We start from the raw sequence: 21,234 nt of genomic DNA, 5'->3' as shown, positions 1-21,234 counted from the left end.
GGCCCAGGGAGTTGGCCTCCTAAGGCTGTCTGCACTGCAACCATTGTTTACTCCATGGCCATAGATAGGCTTTTGACCGTTTGCAACAGCTCTTCCTTGTCCGTAAAATGAGCTTTATGAGGGCAAGATAAGGAACAGACTTAGAGCTTGTCTAGAAACATATCTGAGTTCCATGTGAGAATGAAGTTAAATGCCAAACTGCACAGAGACAGAGGAAGGGCCCTTCCTCATATGGTCCTATTTTTCTTTAAATAGCCCATTTGCAGGTCCCAAGCACTAACATTGCCTACCACCTCAAGGATATGCCCACTGTCACTCTCAATACGGGGTCTAGCTTCCTCTAGTCCAGTAAGAAGGAATTCTCTGCCTGGTGCAGAGACCTTGACTAAGCCCTGTTACACATTTCTCTGCTGAGACTGTCTTAATGGCTCAAAGCTCCTTCAGAACTTCAAAAGCAAATGCTCCCTCTTTAACAGTGAACTGCTCTTTCTTCTTCCCCTAATCACTCCCAGAACTGTGAAAATAAGCAATCTCTTGCCTCCTGCTCCGAAGCTCTGCCTGAGTTATCCTATCAAAACTTGCCCACTAACACCAAATGACACACTAGTGGGCCTCAGCATTTTGAGTTGGTCTGGCTCAGCACCCTGCCTTCACAATTTCTACCAGGGCAGCCTTTCCACTGTTCTACCTCCATCTGTGGCTCTCCATCACAGCTCACCTACGCTTAAAAGCAGAAAACAAAACTCTACCTAACAGCAATCACTACAACTATTGAAACTGACAAGCATCAATGCTTTTACAAGCTAGGGTCAGATGGAAGGGGAGGAGGTCCTCTCCTATCAGTGGACTTGGAAAGGGGTAGGGAGGAGATGAGGGAGGGAGGGTAGGATTGGGAGGAAATGAGGGAGGGGGCTATAGCTGGGATACAAAATAAATAAATAACCTGTGATTAATATAAAAAATTAAAAAAAAAGTTTCAATTAGTAAGAACCCTATGAGGTTTTGTTTACTTTAAGGATGAAGAAAAGGCACAGTCTTGCTCATCCCAGGACTCCTTTGAGCCATGCAAGTGGCAGACTCAGAACTTGAATACAGAATTCACACTTTCAATTGCTTGAGAATTTTAAGGATTAAATGAGGACCTGCATGCTATTTGTTTCACCCATAGTCCAACCTGTTCTTTAAGCCAGCAACAGACACATAGTCTGTTTTCTGAGTACCATTGGCCATGCTGAACATTTTATCATTTTATGTACAATATGACCAAACTCTTCTCTTCTCCCATCCCAACCTCAACTGAGACACTAACCTCAATTATTGGCTCTCCCTCTTCCAGGTCCAAATCATTACAGCATGCTTTGATTTCTATTTTTGCTGTTGATGACATTCTCTTCCTTTTTTGCCATCAGTCCTGAGCCCAGAAGCAACTGTCTAACCAAGATGACTGCAGGCCTATTCAAAGACCAGAGTGGGCCTTGACTCTAACATGAGCTGCTATTGCCCTGTGGATTCTTCCTGTTGATCTTTCTGCTTCCAACAGCCATCCTTAATGTTTGTCTAGCTCTTCCTCATTAAGCTGATCAGGACATTACACTCCCCATAAAGAGTAGTACGGATGAGACCCTGACACCCCATAGTGGCCTGCATGTTCCTGTTTGCCTGGTCTACATTCACAACTGCTATGGTGATAGGAAGGAGAACTTTATCATACCATCTGCATGTAAGTGGTTTTTATTATCCTTCTCCAGCTAAGATAACTGAAGTACACAGATTCACCTGAGACCATAAATTTAGGGCCCAAATGACTCATGCTGGACTGCTCCTTCCTTAGTGGACCTTCAACTACGGCAAGGTTGGCATAAATAGGCCAAACAAATTTTTAACAAGTAAATTACACTTTTAACATTTTAAAGAAAAAAGCTTATGCTTGCTAGTTTTATGTCAACTTGACACAAACTAGTTTTTTTTTTTTTTTTTTTTAAAGAAGGAACTTCAACTGAGAGAAAATATCTCCGTAACACTGGTCTGTGGGCATGTCTACGAGGCATTCTCTTGACTGACAATTGATGTGGCAGGGCCAAACTCACTGTGGGTTGTACCACACTTGGGCCTGTGGCCCTGGGTGATATAAGAAAGGAGGCTGAAAAAGCCATAAAAGAAAGCCATTAACTACAACTCCCCCATGACTTCTGTATCAGCACCTGCATCTTTGCCTTCCTTGAGTTCCTGCCCTGACTTTCTTTGATGAAGGACTGTAACGTAGAAGTGTAAGCTGAAACGCGCTCCAGATTGCTTTTGGTCATGTTTTATCACATCAATAGAAACCCTAACTAAGACAAAGCCTCATTTATACCCTTATTAAAACAAAACAAAACAAAACAAAACAAAACAAAACAAAACAAAACAAAAAAAAACCAGACAGGCTTTATTTCTTTCCAGGTGCAACAAGACTAGCTAATTTTCATTTAGTGAGCCCAAGCTATTCGCCAGACCAAATATAAAGGAGCAGTCGTCTTCTCACTTCACCTGTTCCTCATAATCACCCAGTTAAACAGGTGGTGGAACTAGAGCTTCAGACTAAGTGGTAGGACAGAAAACAAATCTGTACTTCTTCCAATACACTCCTAAGACAGTGTGCATGCACTGTCACCAACAAAGAAATACACTGCTGCAACTGGCAATTAATTTCCTTAGTGCTTCTGAAACTCAAACCTACGGCTTAACATGAGTATTGGTGTGGCACTTTTTCTACAACTAAAGCAACATTTTAAATGCTACCTTCCACAGGGCACTCAAATGGCTTTGTTCCCAGGTGGGTGATACTGTGGCCCTTCAGATGCTCTGCTCTAGTGAATGACTTGCCACAGCCTTCCACAGGACAGGTGAACCTCCGGTCATCATCATGTTTCCTGAAACAAAAAAATTAAGGAGCGATTACTGCTCGCAGGCATGAGGCTTTAGACACAGGAATGGTATGTTCCCTCTATGCCATTTCACAATGTCCACACAGGGTTTGTTTAGCTGCCCCATAATCAGAAATTTTACTTTAATAGTTAAGGTGGCCCCAAAGCTAGACACAGAACAATTAGTGCTATAACAATCTAGGAAGAGCTAAGTCCCAAAGGAGCGAATGAAGCAATCTGAACTGTTTAGAAGTCTCTATGGCCAATGTGCTTTCCAAGCCACATATGGCCAGAAGACACACTTGCACAGCTTAACAGCAGTAGGAAAAAACCTGTCTTTTTCTAAGTAATGCTTTCATTCTGAGTGCCCCATGCCCCAATTATGCAAACATACACAGGCCACCCACTCTCTCTGAGTCTGTATAATACCAATGTCAGAGCTGTGACCAAGATGAAACGAGCAACATCAGGAGTACACAGACCCCTAGTTGTCATTATCATTACTGAAAGTTTGCAAGAACATTTTCTGGTTTTCTAAAACATTGACATTGAGCTCCATTATTAGCTGCCTGAAATCTTTAATTAATCAGAAGTGTTCTGTGATAAATATTTCATGTGCTTTCAGAACCTAAATACCAAATGAAAAGTTTACCTTTTATGCCTGAGAAGTTTGGACATACTGGTGAAGGTCCAGCCACAACTGTCTGAGTCACAAATAAATGGTCTTTCACCTTGTAAGAGAAAAAAAAAATGACAGCATACCTATGAGCACAACAGCCACCACAAAGCATGTGTCCACACAGTGGTGCACACTGCAGCTCATACCTGTGTGACTTCGCAGGTGAATTTTCAGTCTGCAGGCTTTGTCATATTGTTTATTGCATCCAGGAAAAGAGCAGGAAAAGAGCTCTTGTTCTCTGAAGTGGGCTCGGTTATGGGAAAACAGGGCACTCACTGTGATGAATGTCTTCTCACAGCCTGAATAAAGCAAGCACAAGTTCAGCTCATAGGACAAAAGCACACAGTGCAGTTTACACTGTGTACAGCCCAAGGGCATGTTCATAACGAGCAGACAAAGAAAGACATGACTTGGAAACCATCTCTGCAAAGTCCTGTCCACTGCAGCCTTCTAGAAGCTACAGGAGGAGTAACACACACCTCTTGTAGTGTGATGTGGATGGCACAAGGGATTGATATAGCCTTTGCTGGCCAGTTTCTGTAGCCAAGTGCATAAACTAGGTGTGTCTTCCACAAACTCAGATGGTAACGCTGTCTGAAACCTAAGAAATCAGCAGGACAAATTACACACTAATGATCAAGATTTAGTCTGGCACAGCTTTGCAGGGCTTCAATCATCCCACTAGTTCAGATTTTCCATCCCTTTGGGCTGATACTGCATCCTCCACATTTTTCAATTTCCTCCAGCCTCTGCATTGGCACCCCACATTATCTCATTTCTTTCTCTTTTACCCGTTTCCTCAGGATTTTGTCAGCTTCACCTCTGTCCTCACAGCCCATCCTACCCATTCCATCAGCCCAAGCAACCTATTCCTGGGCAATTCCAACAGCAACACTTTTTTCACAAAAATGTTTAGTGCTCACACAGGGTGAAAAATAAGAAGCTGAAAGTTGTTTAGGAACTATCTTTGTTGCCGCTCTTTCTCAGACTCTCTAAAATGCAATCACTATGATTGGAAAGCACTGCACAGCACTTACATACAAGTAGCAGCCTAGGGAATCTCTGCCCCATCCAAAAGTAGTCTTTGTCTTCCTTAGTTAGCTTCAATCTGTCTGCTTTGCTACTTAGAATGCAAGTGATGGGGTTAATCTGAACATTAGCATTCTCTGCCTTAGCAACAGCCCTCACCACCCCCTATGAATAGGCATGTTCTTTCACCTTGCCTCTGTGATCTTTTTCCTGAAGCTCTCCACTACTCCCATTGTCACTTCCTGGCTCATGTTGTCAAAAGACACTCCTCCTCCTTGATTAAACATTTAATGGTGCTTCCCTGGTCCCTCTACCAGCTTCTATGGAAGTCCAACTGATCAGCCAACACAAGACCATCAGGGGAACCTCATGCTTCGAAGTGTGTGGATCCCTGTCCTTCCTGGTATGTCACACAGAATGGTGCTACCTTTAGCAGGATGAGACCTTCAGCTAACATTCCCACATCAGGATATGACTGCAGGTTTTCAACTGGCAGCCTGATGATTTCTACACAGGACTGTATCAGACAGTCTGTGGGCATTTAAGAATACAATACTAGAATCTGTTGCTAATCTCTCCATAAGAGCATACTCTAAAATGCACATGTTACTAGAGCAGAGCATGTATACTAGTTAATGTGCATGCACACTAGTTAAGGTGCTGTCTAGCAGGGCAGTAAGGAAGAAAACAGACATGATCCGAGAAACCGAGAAGTCTGTCAAAAATAAAGTACAAAAGACATAAAAACAGATTGTTGTATACCTGATGTTGGTTGCAGAGGCCCACCTTGTTGAAGGATCATCACTCTATGCGTAATACTGGAAAGGACAGAGATTTGATTCAAAGCATATGGTGTCCTTGGGGGCTCTGTGTCAGCTCATCAGTGGGGATTTCATAGAAGCTGGGGAGGGCCCAGAGAAACATTCATTCCTTCATATTTTAAAGCTGCGTATTTAGCCTTCTGTGTGTTGGATCTCTTGAGTCATCCTTTGTAGACCACGCTGGCCTTTAACTCATAGAGACTGGCCTGCCTCTGCCTCTCTGAGTGCTGTGATTAATGGCATGTGTCACCACAGCCAGCTTCATCTAGCATTCTTGAACTAGTAGACTGAGAAACATAAAGTCCTGACTCAACTGAACTCTGAGAAGTGGTTACTTTCAGTGGAAGCATCTTAACAAACGGTTTGCAGCCTCCCTCTCCCAAGGATAGCTGTGACTATGCAGGTCGCTTCGCTGTAGGAACCCAGAGCTTCACATCTAGCCACACGAAAGAAGTTTGTGTATAGATTCCTTGCTCACTTATTACTTAGGTCAGGGCACGCCCTGGTAAACCCTGCCCCAAACAGCGATACAGACTCTGCCCTTGGGATCCAGATATGTCGGGTCCCGCACACCCCCGCAGGTCCCTGGCTTGCACTCACCTGGGAAATCACACTTGTAGGGCCTCTCAGGCTCGAAGTGGCTGCGCTGATGGGAGTTGAGCTTGGCGTGTGTGGGGAAGCGCTCGGCGCACACCTCGCACTTGAACAGGCTCTCCTGTTCGTGGCCCTTCATGTGCGCCTTGAGGTTGTACACTGTGGTGAACTTCTTTCCGCAGCTGCCCACTGGGCAGCCAAAGGGCCGCAGCTTGTCGTGCGACTGCAGGTGCCGTTTGAGCTTGTAGGAGGTGGTGAAGGCCCAGCCACAGCCATCCAGCGGGCACTTAAAAGGCCGCCGGCCCTGGAGGCTGCCGTGCGTCAGCAGGTGCACCTTCAACTGGTGCTTCTTAGCGAAGCTCAGCGCGCACTGCGGCTCCGGACATCTGTAGGCTGGAGAGGTAGCGCTGGCGGCCACCGGCCCGCGGCGGGACGCAACAGCGCTCGAGGGTTCCAGGCCCGGGGTGGTCGCGGGATGCAGGCCCGGGGCGGCCGGCGCGGGGGCGGCGGCCAGCGTGAAGACGCCTCGGTCGAAGCGCACCAGAAGGTCCTGGTTGTGGATGGTGACGGTGCCCGCCAGAGCCGCGCCGGGGGCGGCGGCCGGGACCTGTTCCGTGGGGCTCGCGCCGGGGCCGGGCTCGGCCTCCTCCTGCCCGTGGGCGTCGGGCGCGCGCGGCACTTCCAGCAGTACCACGAAGGAGTCGCCGCCATCCTCCGGGGGAGGCGGGCTCGGCCCCAGGGCCTCCTCCCGACGCGGCCCGGGCCCGCCATCTTCCGGGCCCCTCAGCAGCAGCAGGCGGCGGCGCCCGGGACCAGCACCGAGGGATGGCCCCGCGCCTCGGCGAAGCCGGCTTGGACCACCGCCATGTTGGTCTCTGCGCGCGGCCGGGGCGGCGAGCAAGGCCGGGAGGTCCATCTTGGGCCCAGCTGTGGCGTCCGACTCACCGGAGAAGAGCGGCCCGGCCCTGCCAGGCATGCGCGCGACACCTAGTGTCCGCCCCCTCTACCCCTCCGGGAGTCTCTGTCAAAGCCCAGCCTAGAGTACAACCAAGAGTCGCGTCTCGAGTTGCGCGTGCGCAAGAGCCGTGGGCGTGGCGCGCGAGGGCTGTCGGGACTTTAGTCACGAGAGCGCCTGGGCGGGGCCTCTAATATGTGTTTGGTTTGAGTCCCAACTTGGAAAAAGGGTCTTGAGCTTTTAGCTCCTGCTTTTGCATCTGGGTAACGCAAAGGAATGAAAGCTAATCGCACCTCCTAAGAGTTCCTCCTGCTCTCTTTGCGTTGAAAGTACGAGCTAATTCAATCTGTGATTTCCACATGGTACGGAACTGGTAAACAGTCCACTTTGCTTGGCGTCTTCTCCATGACCTCGCTGAAGTACATATCTACCTGCTGCTACTGTAGCAGGTTTTGATAAGATCCCTGCCTAAACCACCTTGATTTATTTCCTTGATTCCTTGGTCAGTGTCGGCCTGCTAAATTATTAGTTGTTCCGTGAATTCTACCCCACTGCTGGAATTTATTCGGAATCCCTCCACTGCTGTCACCACCGCTCAAATTCAAATTTATTTCATTCCTAGGTTCTCAAATAACCAAGGGACCGGTCCTCAGCCTCCCTTCACCCACTGCACCCCGCCCTGAGCCTGTTTTCTTTAGGACAGGCTTAAGTCTTCTGAAAGTGCAAATACTATCCAGCCTGCCCTTTGCACCCACACTGATTTATACCCAACCCTTGATATGCAAGAGTATGCCCTTCTCCCTGTATCTACCCCAAAGGGATGGAAATATGTCTACACAAAACTACATGAATGTTTATAGTAGCCTTAGTTATAATAACTCCTCAGTAGAAACATCAGATAAGTATGTGTTCATACAGTGGAATATTTTTGAGCCGTATCATAGGATTCTGCAAGTTACGTCATGGCCAAACCTATGAAAAATATTTCAGAGACAAAAGAAGATATGTTATTATAATGCCATGTATATATAAAATGTCCAGAAGAGCTAAGTCTGTACAGACAGTAGAATAGTGGCTGCTGATGGCTACAGGAAGATGGGGAATTAGGACTAGCTTCTATTAGGGATGGGTTCCCTGTGAAACAATAGGTTTTGGCATGAGAGGTGCTGATTGAACAGCACATCTGTGATACAAAAGCATTGACAGCAATGGTTGTTATGTATTTTTCAGTTAAAATACATTTAAAAATCAACACAGAAACAGGACGATCACATTTGTTTGTATGGAATAACATTGTGCACGCGCTTACAGACTCTGAAATGTTTTCTAGAAAGATCCTTGATGCCACTTCTGAGGTAAGGTGGAGAAAGGGGCTTTGAGTACACCATATATTCCCTTTGACACTATTGAATTTATAGTTAGATGTGTGTGCACATGCGTGTGCATGTGTGGGGTCAAAGGACAACAACACCCAGTTCACTCCTTTCACCATGTAGGTTCTGGGATGTTTAACTTAGGTCATCAGGGTTGGTAGTGGGTACCTTTAAGCACTGATTCATCTCACTGACCCTAGTGGGTTTGTTTTAGACCCACTAGTATTTTAGTATTTTAGAAATTAAATTCTAGATTTTGAAATTATTTTTCTACTATGGAAAATGTTTTGATAATTCCTTAAAAACTTAAACATAGGATTATCCTGTGATCCATAGTTAGAGTTCTGGATGCAGACCCAGGAGCTGAAAGCAGGGCCTTGGGTAGACAGGCACATCTGGCTCCCAGAAGACTCACAGGAGCTCACAAGACCTTCAGTGGCTGAATGGCTAAGCAAATGCTGTCTATGGTATGCAGTGTATGGAAGGGCATTCTGCTGCATGCTGCTACGTGGATGAACCCAAGGACATGACACTGGGTAAGCCAATCAAAGGAGGAGAAGCACTATGTGATTCTACATCTGTGAGGTCTTTGGAACACACAAAATGTAGAAAAGGTAGACTGATGAATACCAGGTGCTGGTGAGGAGACTATGTTAGCTTGGGGAGGATGAAAAGCTCCTAGACCTGGCTGGTAGGGACTGCTGCATAGCACCATGATGTGCTCCAGGCCACTGATTTGCATGCCAGAATGTGGGTGGGATGACAAACTTTATATAATGCCTGTTTTACTACAATACCAGGAAAAAGAAAATGTGTTGGAAAGCAGTATATATCATGTGGGGATTATTCTCTTCTATGTTCTCTGCCTTTTCAAGAACATCTTAGTAATTTTTAGACCATCTGTCAGGGGGTAGATTCAGCTTCCTGGGCTTGCAAGGAATCATCTTGCCTGCTCTGCACTGTGCTCTCTTCTGTGTTGTTTCTCTAGGCCTCCTGACTCCAGTCTCCTACCTTCTGCTAGACTTCACCCTCTTTGAGAAACACTGTTTTTCTTCTACTCCTTCCAAATTGGGGTGCTCAGGTCCTAGTTCCAGCAAGGATCAGGGAAGGCACTGTGATTTTCAGGCAAGGTATGACATGCTGTTGTATTTTACAAGGATCTCCCTAGGAGTACAATCAGGCTGAGAATGGAGGCAAGGAACCTACATAGAGGCCAGTGAGAAATCTGAGCAAGACTGGCCTCATGGGAAACAGAGGAGGGCAGTCAATACAGGGCCCATTCCACACTACACAGTCAGTGTAGGCTGAGCCCTACCTATCCACACTGCTGTATTGGTGGATACATTTCAGTATCTCTCCACAAGATGTTTTTTTTTTTTGATGCTACTGTATGTAATTATCTTTTCAGCTAAATTTTACTTTAGTGTGTGTGTGTGTGTGTGTGTGTGTGTGTGTGTATGTGTGTATTCTACCACTGAGCGTCCCCCAGCCTCTATAAGAATTGCATTTTTATAAATAAGCATGTTCCTGGCTTTTAGGGAAAATGTAGAGTAGGCCCAGCCTAAACCTGCATGTTATTATAATCTCATTATATTTCAGTTATATGAAATAGAACTAAATTTACTTTAAATGAATTAAAATGTCAAAATTTAGAATTCAGTTTCTTGGTCACATTAGCCACATTTGAATACTGCCATGTGAAGTATCCATTCTATTGGAAGACAAGGGCTAGAAGCTTGTGCCCACTATTGCCTATTGCATCCTTCACAGTGCAGGGAAGTTCCTCTACGGGGAAGGGCTGGGGCTTCACTGGATGACAGTGCACACACTGGGGAGTGGAGGGGCCACACCAGTGCCATCTCTGCCTGATTCTCTGTTGTGGCACTACACAGAGAATAAAGAAAAACCAAGATTACCTCCCAAAAGATATCCAGGCATATTGGCTTTGCAGGCTCAGAGGCCCTGGTCCCTCCCTGAAGAGGGATTCATGAACAAGATGTACCCTGCCCTCAACCCAGGGGTCAAATTAGTGGTTCCATACCTACTTTTTGATTCAGGATATTTTTATTTTATGCAAGAAAGAGAGACCAAGAAACCAGAAAGCACGTTTTGACCTCTGCTATGGCTTGGCTGGTGTGCTAGAGGTTGGGAGGTCTTTAGGTTATTGGAACATGCCCTGGAGGGATTGTAGGTCTTGGATCCAAGCTTCTATTCTCTGCTTCCTGGCTCATAGTATAAGCAGTATGTTCTGCCATGTCCTATCTGCCATTGTCATTTGGCACTGTTGCCAGAGGCCCAAAGCAATATGACTTCGTGATTCTGGATGGGGACATCCAGAACGGTCAGCAATAGATCCCCTTTCTTTTCTCTTTGTAAGTTACTTGCCTCTTAGCCTTGGCTCAGCTTAGGGGACAACAAGCCTGTGATACTCCACAGCAGGTGGGCTGGCCTGGTGAACATTGAAAAGAGGGCACAGGGCAGTACAGTAGTAGGAGGGGCCCTGGAAGCTGGTTGGATTGCAAGGTCTGGGAAAGGTGTAAAATCCCAGCTTTAGGCAAATGCAGCTTGTGCAGGTTTCCAGATCCCAAACAGATCTCCAGGGACCTCTGGAAGTGGTTGGTTCTGTTTTTCAGGTTCACACAGATGGCCTAGAAAGGCCATCTTTCTCCTCTCCACGTGTTCTAATACCTGACCCCTTTTGCCTCAGACACTGTGTTGCCCACTCCTGCTAGCCCAGTTTATCTCATGTACTTGCTGATATTTTCTTCTTTATTTTCTGTGTATTCTCCTTCCCATCTTCAGCACCAAAGACTTGGTGTGAGTACTTGTGTACCCATGCCTTCTAGTTCTCTGAGGAACTAGAAGTGATGGCATAGATATGGGATAGGCAGATGGCTAGGAGAGCGGTGTGGGGACAGTGGTGGACAGGAGACTGAACAGCACATTGAGAAAGTCACAGAGAATCCTTGGAGGCTGATGCCAGCTTGGCCAGCATTCAGTGTTCCTTCCTGTCTAAGCTGGAGTTCACTCTTTTGCAGGCTTACATTCATGAACAAGACGTACCCTTCCCTCAATCCAGTAGTCAAAGACAAGTGCTTCCACCTTGATAGGCCTCCGTGGTTCACCATGTGAGACACTAAGGGTGCTATGTAGGGGTGTGGTGTGGGAGGAGCGCAGTGAGCTGAGTGGGGAGGGCAGCGGGAAGGAGGGAGTCGAGAGGACCCTAACTTTTCTCAGGGCCGAAGGGCCTGCTGTAGCACTTGTTCATCTGCCACCGCATGGGGAAGTGTCACTACCAGGCCACTGTTCTCCTGCATTGTCTGGCAGATGATCTCATAGGCCTTGGGGTTCCCAGACCAGCAGCGGCGTGCCACCTGGAGAAGCAGAGCACACGGCATCGGCATTGAGATCCCAGGGCTCTTCAGGTGCCTCCCAAACTTCGTGTCCTCTTCTAATTGGGGGATTTCAGAGTCTCCTTTGTATCTGCCCAGCTCACAATCCCTGCTTTCTTACCTGGAGTACGTAACTGACTTACCCTGTTTTCTGAACCAGTTATTATTCTACTCGGCCCTATGTCCCAACTCCAAGAATGACCTGGCATTTACGGAGCCCATCCCCATACCCAGAATAAGTTCATCCCTAGCACTCATCTTTTACCCTTCCAGAATCCTCATCAGCAAGATCCTCCTCATCACCATCAGCAAGATCCCTCCCTAGCCTGCTTCCTCCCTTGTTTCTGGTCTGTCCTAAATGATGGCCATGGCACCATCCCCTCCCCCCAGCTGTCACCCACCATCTCCAAGCCTCCCCCTAGCCTGTATCCATAGCACTGACAGTGAGGTCTCCTAGGAGGAGACCCCATCATGGCTCACTTCAATTCCTAGTGTCAGGACATAGAGCCCTGCCTCCTGCTGAAGTGCTGAAGTTTTGTGGTTTCTGGCGGTGCTCCTCCCCTCTCTCCGCCTCTGGGTACCTCAGTCATCCACTGTCTGCACTCTGGTCCTTTGCTCTGGAATCCCTCCTCATTTTGCTCATATCCTATATACTTTTCCTCATCTTTACCTGACCTCCATTCTCTGGTTGACCCTTCTGGGCTGCTTGTGTTGTGGTTTGGGAGAGGCGTCTTCCCCCTTTCCCTTACAGGATACTGTGTTACTGCCAAAGGTGGGTCATAGTTACAGGATTAAAGGCTCATCCAGCTTCTGAAATGTGCTCTTTGGCTGCCTTCGAAGGTGGCAGTGAAGGCTGGTGTACCTGTTTGACATTAGCAGAGCCCACCCAGCACAGCAAAGAGGAACAGAAACATAAAGCAGGGAAAGATAACCCTTAAAAGGGAGATCTTGCGGCCAGAGTACAGCAAAATGATGGAGGTCAGCCTGCCCTTGGCCCTGGGTTCCATCCCAGTGGCCAAGCAGTGAGAACCCCAACACCAGTGCAGGGGATGCTTCAGGAGGGAGGGCTGAGCCTGCCAGGGTCCATCTACATGGACAGAAGCTATACTGCAGGGTGGGACCAGAGACAAGGAAGCCCAAAGGAAAGTGTGGAGAGAGTTGGGAAGGGATGATGAAAAGGGTGCCCTGGGGATTGGAGAAATGGGTCAGCAGTTAAGAGCACTGGCTGCTCTCCCAGAGGGCCTAGGTTCAGTTCCCAGCACCCACATGGTGGCTCACAATCATCAGTATGCTCAGTTCCAAGGGACAAAATGCCTTCTTCTGACCCCTGAGGGTATGAGGCACACACATGGCACCCATACATGTGGACAGAACATCCAGATACACAAAATTAAATAAAAAATAAATCTTTTTTAAAAGAGAGGGATCCCTGGCAGAGCTACGAAGGGAGCAGAGGCCTTTATGGGGAGAGGCCAGAACTATGGCCCAGACTTCCAACCTGGATAGGCAGAGCCATGAAGGAAAAGAGGTAGGTGAGGAGTGGAGGAGTTCTGGGGAACTTACACCATTGGAGACATCCCAGCTGAGCATCATCCTGGCTTTCTGCTCAGCCTCTGGGGTTCCATCTAGCACCAGGCCAAATCCCCCATTGATCACCTCACCCCTGCGAGAGATAGAATGGTTCCCAGCTCACTTCCTGCATTGACTTGCTTGGAGTAGGCATGCTCTCAAGGCTTCAGGCATTGGCTCAAGAAGATATCAGCACTGGGGAAGCCTGTCACATTAACCTCTACATCACAAAGCCATGTGGTCTTACCCATTTCAAGTATACCTCCAAGACCTTCCCTGAATCACCTTCTGCTTGATGCTTGTTTGTTCACCAGAATGAGAAGCAATCTTTCTTGTTGTACCCAGGGTTTTGTACATGCTAGCCCGAGTGCTCTAGTATTGAGCTATACCCTGGTCTGAGACAGTGCCATGAGGAGGGAGGGATGTGCTTCTCAGGGCCCACAGAAGTGGTCATAAAGAGTAGATGGGCACACCGGGAGGCTGGCTGGAAGCTGCCATGCCACAGGTGGGCTGCTAGCTGCCAGATGCTCTGATCGCCCAGAAACTGCCTCAGCTGACTTACCTGGTCTCTGAAGTGATCCTGTGACATATCAAGTCTACCCACTTGCCATCCTTCCCATAGAAATAGCTCAGAAAAGTCTTTGCTAAGGTCCAATCTCTCTCAGTGACGCAGCCAAGTGGCTTTGTCCTACATACATGGCCTAGAGCACATGGGAGCTATAGCCAGTGGGTGCTCACACTATACATGGCCAGTGGACACACAGCACAAAAGCGGCCACCAAGGAGACACCCTAAAGGTGGGGCTGTGGAGGCCAAGGCCAAGGACTGCACTAAAATTGACACACAGCTGTGGGTGGTGACCTCGCACAGGAAAGAGCCTTTCAACAGTATCAGTAGACAGTCCAGGAAGTGGAAAAGCAAGAAGCCCGAGGACAAACAGCTTAGACACTTAGATTCCTGCCAAACAAGGAAAAAAAAACTGAAGCCACAGAACTGGGTGTGGCTTGTCCTTGGAGAGGCAACAACAGTGAGCCGGGGCCGCAAGCCCTTTCTTCGGTGGTGATTACCACATCCTCCCTGCTGAATCCCCAGACTGCTGCGTTTGTCTTGAGAGGCTTGGGAGAGATTCAGTCTCTTTTTAACAATCATGCTAGTCCCCTCCTGGGCACCCCAGGGAGTCCTTGTCTGTGCTGTTCTTCTCTAGCCAGAACATGCAGGATGGTCACATTTTCCATTAATTAAAGCCACCTGACTGGGCAGCAGCTAGGAATTCCAGCCTTGGTGGGCATGGGGCCAAACCAGCCATCTGAATACACTGGAAAGCTGTTTAATGAAAGGTCTTGGCTTTTCAGGATAGAGGATCCAGCCCATACTGGCTCAGAGGATCCTTGATCCAGCCCACACTGACTCAGAGGTTCTCTCTTTCTCTCTCTCTCTCACTCTTTCCTCCCTGGCCATAGCACCCCTGGCTGCTTCAGGACTCCAGCTTTGGCCTGCTCTGGGAATCCCAGACAAGACACCGTACCTCGATTCTGTGAGAGAGTAAACTGAAAAGAGGTCAGCGGATGTCACTATCATTCATTGTCTGAGGAATCTGAGTTAATACTCTCAGCCACAGAGGAATGGTCAATGCCAATCAGAATTAGAGTCCTGTAGTTTGGATTTCAGGTGTTCCCTTGAGGGAGGTGGTAGAACTTTTAAGGGTCATGGCCCTTGTGGAAGATTGTCAGGTCACTGAGAAAGTGCTCTTGAAGGCAAGGCCACATGAGATCCTGGTTTCTTCTTTCCCCTGTCATAGATAAATGGTTCTGTTCACACCCCTAGAGGCTCCTGCCATGCTGTGCTGCCTAAAGGCAGTGTGACCAACTAACCATGGACTGCAACCTGTGAAGCTGTGGGCCAGATAAACCTTTCCCCCCTGACAAGCTGCAGAAAGATGACCAACACAGAGGCCATTGCAGAGGCCCCAATGACCCTGCCCTAGTGCTGACTGGAAAGTGACCTGTGTGAACATAGCTATGAGCTGGGGAGAATGGGGAGCCTAGAAACTGTTGTCCTGGAAACCATGAGCTTCCACTCTTTCAAATGAGATATTTATAGTGGGAATGGGAATGTGGAAACAAACGTGGCTATTGCTCATGCCGGGCTTTGTGTCCTATATGATAGGTATGGGCCAAACTGATAGAGCTGCTTTATGCAAATCTTCCTCCGTCCCTCCATCCTCTGCACCCCAACATACTGACTCTCTGGCTCCCAGCTCATATGAGAAATGCATTTGCACAAAGCTCTCAATAGAACAAGTGGACAGGGATCTAACTCTAAGAACCCCAGGCCCCAGACCTGTCACTGTCCCAAGAGGACCCCATGGTCTCCACATCAGCCCAGAACCTGCTCTCTGATATCTCCTTACCATCCGACGCCGCCTCCGTTGTGAAGTGCAACCCAGGTGGCGCCACGACAGGCATCTCCCACAAAGTTCTGCACGGCCATGTCTGCAGAAACAGGGCAAACACGACCCATCATTCCTTGCACTAGGTCGTCCTGAGGCCAGATAGTCTTTTGCTGATTCTTGGGACTGAAGGACAGTATGATGGGAGCAAATAGAGGAACAGAGACAGGGAGGTCTAGAAAAGGTCGAAGCAAGAGAAATAGATGAAGCCCAGTTGTACCTACTATCCTTCCCCACAGCTACACTCTCTGGCACTGAATGCCCATGCATGCCTAGGGAGGGGATTGTAATGAATGACACTTCTTGACTACATCAGAGAAGTAAGGTCCCCACATTGGCTGCTGGACAGGTACTTGAGAGTCTATCACTTCAGCAAAGTGGGTGTGCTGTTCCTTTAAATGCTGTTAGTCCTCCTCCAAGTAGTACCTTTGCTCCGATAAGGCTCTCCAGAGAAACCCAGAGGTCACTGGGCTCCGTCTTTTGGATGAATTAGATAAGTTTGCTTATTATCACACTCAACTCTCTATCCAAGAGGCATTCCTGTAATATGCATACACACACACACACACACACACACACACACACACACACACACACATGTTTTTCAAGACAGGGTTTCTCTGTGTAACCTTGGCTGTCCTGGACTCACTCTGTAGACCAGGCTGGCCTCAAACTCACAGCAATCTGCCTGCCTCTGCCTCCCTGAGTGCTGGGATTAATGGTATGCACCACCACACCTCGCTTCCAACATTTCTTTGAATGTATAAATGTACATTCAGTATATAAAGCAATGTATAAAGCTCCGTGAACTCCAACTGAGCATACCTAGTTGTGAGGTATCTTCCTATACAAACATGCATGAGTTTTCCCAATAAAGAGCCTCTGTGCTTTGGTAGTGGTGCCAGGCCTTCCTCATTGGCTACAAGTAACTAGCCAGTCCTTACTGTTTCAGCCCTAGTTTTGGTTTTCCTCAGCTGCTTTGCAGCAACAAGGGCAAGCCCATCATTCCAGGACAGCCACACAGCCAGCACACTGTGGAGCCAGGCCCATGAAGCAGAACCTCAGCCAGCTGCCATTTAAGCATCTAACATGTTGAAGGACAGGTGTGAGTCGGTCTGTGACTATTGCCATTTTGCCATCCTGGCATAAAATTGCAGCTTCCTCTTGTAACTCTTGTATCTCACCCCACGTCCTAACAGAGATCAGGGAGCATAGGCTTTCCCATTTCTGGTGCTGAGTAAAGAAGAGGGGGAGAAGAAAGGGAAAGAGGAAGAGGAGGAAGAAAAAGAGGAAGAAAACCTGCAGCCTGGTATCTGGAAGACCACGAATCTACTTCCTCCCTTTGAGATGATGTCTCTTTATGTTACCCAGGATGCTTCTGATTCTTACGTTTGTTTGTTTTCAAGACAGAGCTTCTCTTTGTAGCTCTGGCTGTTCTGGAACTCACGCTGTAGACCAGGCTGGCCTCGAACTCAGAGATCCACCTGCCTCTGCCTCCCAAGGTGCTGGAATAAAGGTGTGTGCCACCACTGCCAAGCTGGATGCTTCTAATTCTTAAGCTCAAGTCATACTCCCTACCCACACTCAGCTGCCAGAACTGCTGGGATTATAGGTGTGCACCTCCTCAGCTCACTACTGTTAAGTGACAATAGTCCTTTGGTCTTCCTTACCTGCGCAGAAGGCAGAACCATCATAAATATTGGAGGTCTCCCTAAAGGGGCTGTCAGTGCCACTCACATCATGGTGGTCACGGCTCAGGACCACTGGTGCCTGCAGAGACAGCAAAGGGTATTATCAGTCAGTAGTGTCTCCCAGGCTTATTGGCATGAGGCAGAGGATGGAAGTGGGGTCACTCCAGAAACAGTTTGGATTTCTTCGCCTTGAAAATAGACCCAGACTAGCAAGAAGAAGCACCCGAAGTTGTTGGTGGGTTCCTGTGTTCCAGGTAGCCCATCATGAGAGCACACACCTTCACAAAAACCCTACCTACATAGCAGGACTGCTAACATGCTCACGTCGTAGTTATGACACAGAGGCACAAAGAGGCTAAGGAACTTGGCCTACACCTAAGAGCTTGAGCGCTGGTAAGCTGGGGTATAAATCTGTACATGCTATCTCAAGTCTGGGCTCCACCCTTGGGACCATGATCCCTGAGCCTTTGCAGTGAGGGAAGGGGCTAGAAGACAGCCTTGGGTGTGTGGGTGTAGGTGAGGGTAGGCACAGCTAGGAAGTGGCCTGAGAAGCAGAGGTATGGACAAAACTCCCTATGTAGTGTCGGGCAGGTCACCTCTCCACCCTTGGGCCTCGATTATCTGTGCTAGGTAATTTTATGCTGCTAGTGTCTGTGAGGACAAAGACCACATGGTGAAATCAGTCACATGTGCAAACAGTGCTCCCTCTATTCTCAAGATTTCAGGACCCCTGCCTAGTAGGTAGAGGGGCAGCTTTCCTGCCTGTGCCCATGTCGTGGAATGCCACTAACCCTCGAGGCGCAGTGGGTGTGGCTGAAGACAGGTGGGCTCAGGTCTCTTGTGCGGTACACAGCCTACTCCCATAATGAAAGTAAGCTTTTCCTCTAGCCGTATTAGGTCAGAGGGAAAGAGATGGGCAGAGGGGACCTGGAGTTAGCAAGATGGCACCAGGGGAGATATGGGCACCTCCACTGTCAAGTATGCTCCTGGCTGTGGTCAAAGGAAGCAGTTCCCAGTGCCCATGGGAACTGCCACTTGGCTCCAATGAGGTAATGCTGTTCCTAGGCCTAGCCCAGGCATGTTCCTCAAAGCGCACAATGAAGGAGATACGACTAGCCTCCCTAAACCTCCACAGTGGTTCTTTGAATTTCAGAGGCTCACCAAATATGATGCAACCTGCTGGGAGGCTTGAGCTCTCCATGGAAAACTCAGAAGCCTCCAGCTGCCCTTACCTTCCTTAAGCCATGCTGTGCCTATGACTTCATCTTTGCAGTGAAATTACTTTCCGGCACCTCTGGTCATTCAGGGCTCAGCTGAATACCAGCAGTCCAGGAAGGCCTGTCCTGACCAACCATGGATCTCCACCTCATCACTTGACCCGTGTTTTCCCAGGGCTCCTGACACCTATAAAATCTCCTGACTTATATCTACGTTATGAGTCATCCTTATGTGTTATCAGATGTGGTGAGCTCTGAGGCTGGGACCTTGTGCATCCTGCTGCCTGCTGTGCTGAGGCACTAGCACAGTAGAATTCTACCAAACGGTGTCCAATGAACAAAAGATGGAGAGCGCTGTCTTGGAGGCCAGCAGGTGCTTCTTAGCAGCCCTCACACACAGTGGGACTTAGGGGAGCACCCCAAATCGCTCAGGATGTTGTCCTTGCTGCGGGTGCCGGCCTCGGGTGTGAGCCTGAGCCATCTGCAGGGATAGCTTTCTATACCTCACACTTTTCTTTAGTTCTTCCTCGCCCCTGAATAGTGTTCCCAGTACTCCAGACAGAGCAATGCCACCAGGAGCAGGACACAAGTCCCCGAAACAAGAAGGAAAGGAGGAACCAGAATATTCAAGTACATGGGCTCAGGGTTCAGGGTCTCCAGAAATGGAAGAAGAATGAGCCAAGTTTAGCCAGTTTCCACCGTTTGGAAAAGGTAACTCAGAAAAGACATGCAGCATTATTTTTGTGGACTGTGACTTGCTTGAGTCTCACAGCCACATTAGGTGTTTCAGCATGCTATTCTTTACAGCAAACAGGGAAACTCAGGGTCAGAGTGACCTGACTTGCCTAGGCCACAGCAAAAGAGAGACACTGTTGGGACTTGTGCTTGAATAAGCCTGCTTACTCCTTGCCTCTTGTTCCCCCACCACAACAAGATCTGTTCAGAGCTAGGATTTCGGGAGGATGCTAGGGCCTTCATGCTCTACTTCCCTCCCATGTATCTCCCAAGCAGGGCCATGGCGCCAGAGCAGCTCTTCTCTAGGTCCCTCTGATCATTTGCTCCAAGGACTTCAGGGAACCTAGTGTTCCTACAAGGGTACTCAGCCAGGAGAGGGTGAAAGTTCCCTGCTACTAGGGCAGGGCAGTGGTGGCAGCAGCTTTCTCAGAAAGTTGGAAGGGTGGGAAGGAAAGACTGGGATGTGAGCGGAAAGTCCTAGCCGCAAGGCCTGTGTGCTAAGGTGTCTATGGAACCTCCTTAAAGCAAGCTATGTTACCTTTATCTTCCCACTGGCGATGGCTTGGTTAATGGCCACAGCAACGGCCACACGGCCTTTCTGGTCTGAGTACAGGATCCTCGCCTGGGAGCCCACCACCTGCAAAGGAGAGAATAAGAAAGCCCCTCAGCCAAAATGCAAGCATCCAAGAGCTTGGTACAGAAGAGACGTGAGTGATACTGGAGCCATTTTACCACAGCCTGCTGCCCTATCTAGGGAGACCACAGAGGACCCAGAGATTCATGGCAACTCTGAAGTATGGGGTCCTGGGCACATCTCTCATCAGGCCTTCTAGATACCACACCGGTGGGCCAATGCATGTCCACAAATGGACTTCTCACAAGGTCTAGGCCACCTCATTCCTTTCTTTAAGGTCTATCCCTGAAGCACTCCCGGAGACTGACTCCATGTGTGCCATGAAGGTTTTCTGTTGTGTGCTCTGCCTCTTTGAGCTCTTTCCACATTATAATAGTACCAATGTGAGACTTGATCGAACCTGGCTTGCTGCAAGAACTCTTCCTACAATCCACTGTGGAGTATTCAGGAAGATGCTGCATTATTGTCACAAGCCTGATCACACAGATGAGGAAACTGAGGCCCAGACAGATGGCTAACCTCCCTATAGGTTGGCACGTGAGCCTCATGTTCTTATATTGTACCTCTGGAAGGAAACGCCAGTGACCCACCAGAAATGAAAATGAGTAAGTTCTTAGGCCCATGGTTCTCCACCAGGTTGCTACTTGGCGATGGCTGCAGATAATTTTAGGTGGTGTCTGGACTCCACAGAGATTAATTCAGACCCCCTGAGTGTGGGAGTACGGCAGCTTCATTCACAGGGCCAAGAGATGGAAAAACAACACAGGTGTCCAGCAGCTGAAGCGTGGACAGGAAAACTGGTCTAGCCGTGTAACAGACTAAAGCCCATATCTCCAGCTTTTGCCCCTGCAGATTCAATTAGCCACTGATCAGGAATGTTCAGGAAAGCTGGGTGTGATGGCACATACCTTTAACCCTAGCCGTCAGGAGGCAGAGCCAAGCTGAGCTCTGTGTGTCTGAGGCCAGCCTGGGCTATACAGTGAGTTTTAGGACAGCTAGGGCTACATAAGACCATAGCTTTACAAAAAGTTCAGGAGAAGAGTTAGGGGAGATACTTCAGTGCATCAAATGTTTTTTCACACAAGTATGAGGACCAGAGTTCAGGTCCCCAGCACCCACATAAAAGCTGAGCATACAGGGCAGCCCACCTGTCATCTCAGTGCCCAGTAGGCTGAGGTGGTGTCCTTGGAGCA

The 21,234-nt window shown here is 48.4% G+C and overlaps 2 protein-coding genes across 4 annotated transcripts in view; both read right to left on the bottom strand.

The window, feature by feature from the left end:
- The window catches only part of Zxdc (ZXD family zinc finger C), a 34,427-nt gene extending 27,169 nt beyond the window's left edge, over nt 1-7,258 (bottom strand). For both annotated transcript variants that reach the window (XM_055617504.1, XM_055617505.1), the window contains exons 1-4: nt 6,033-7,258; nt 3,729-3,881; nt 3,556-3,634; nt 2,779-2,909 (exon numbers count right to left, since the gene is read on the bottom strand). In XM_055617504.1, coding sequence (XP_055473479.1) covers nt 2,779-2,909; nt 3,556-3,634; nt 3,729-3,881; nt 6,033-7,002 — 1,333 coding nt within the window. In that variant the 5' untranslated portion in view covers nt 7,003-7,258. The remainder of the gene's footprint in view (nt 1-2,778; nt 2,910-3,555; nt 3,635-3,728; nt 3,882-6,032) is intronic.
- A 3,138-nt stretch (nt 7,259-10,396) lies between these two features.
- The window catches only part of Uroc1 (urocanate hydratase 1), a 32,484-nt gene continuing 21,646 nt past the window's right edge, over nt 10,397-21,234 (bottom strand). For both annotated transcript variants that reach the window (XM_055617521.1, XM_055617522.1), the window contains 5 exons: nt 19,946-20,044; nt 17,435-17,534; nt 15,726-15,807; nt 13,310-13,409; nt 10,397-11,728 (listed from right to left, as the gene is read on the bottom strand). In XM_055617521.1, coding sequence (XP_055473496.1) covers nt 11,588-11,728; nt 13,310-13,409; nt 15,726-15,807; nt 17,435-17,534; nt 19,946-20,044 — 522 coding nt within the window. In that variant the 3' untranslated portion in view covers nt 10,397-11,587. The remainder of the gene's footprint in view (nt 11,729-13,309; nt 13,410-15,725; nt 15,808-17,434; nt 17,535-19,945; nt 20,045-21,234) is intronic.

This window comes from Psammomys obesus, unplaced genomic scaffold (genome assembly GCF_907164565.1).
Source record: "Psammomys obesus unplaced genomic scaffold, mPsaObe1.curated_primary_1811, whole genome shotgun sequence".
Taxonomy (NCBI): domain Eukaryota; kingdom Metazoa; phylum Chordata; class Mammalia; order Rodentia; family Muridae; genus Psammomys; species Psammomys obesus.
Note: the sequence above shows the minus strand (reverse complement) of the source record. Positions and strands in the feature narration are given on the sequence as shown.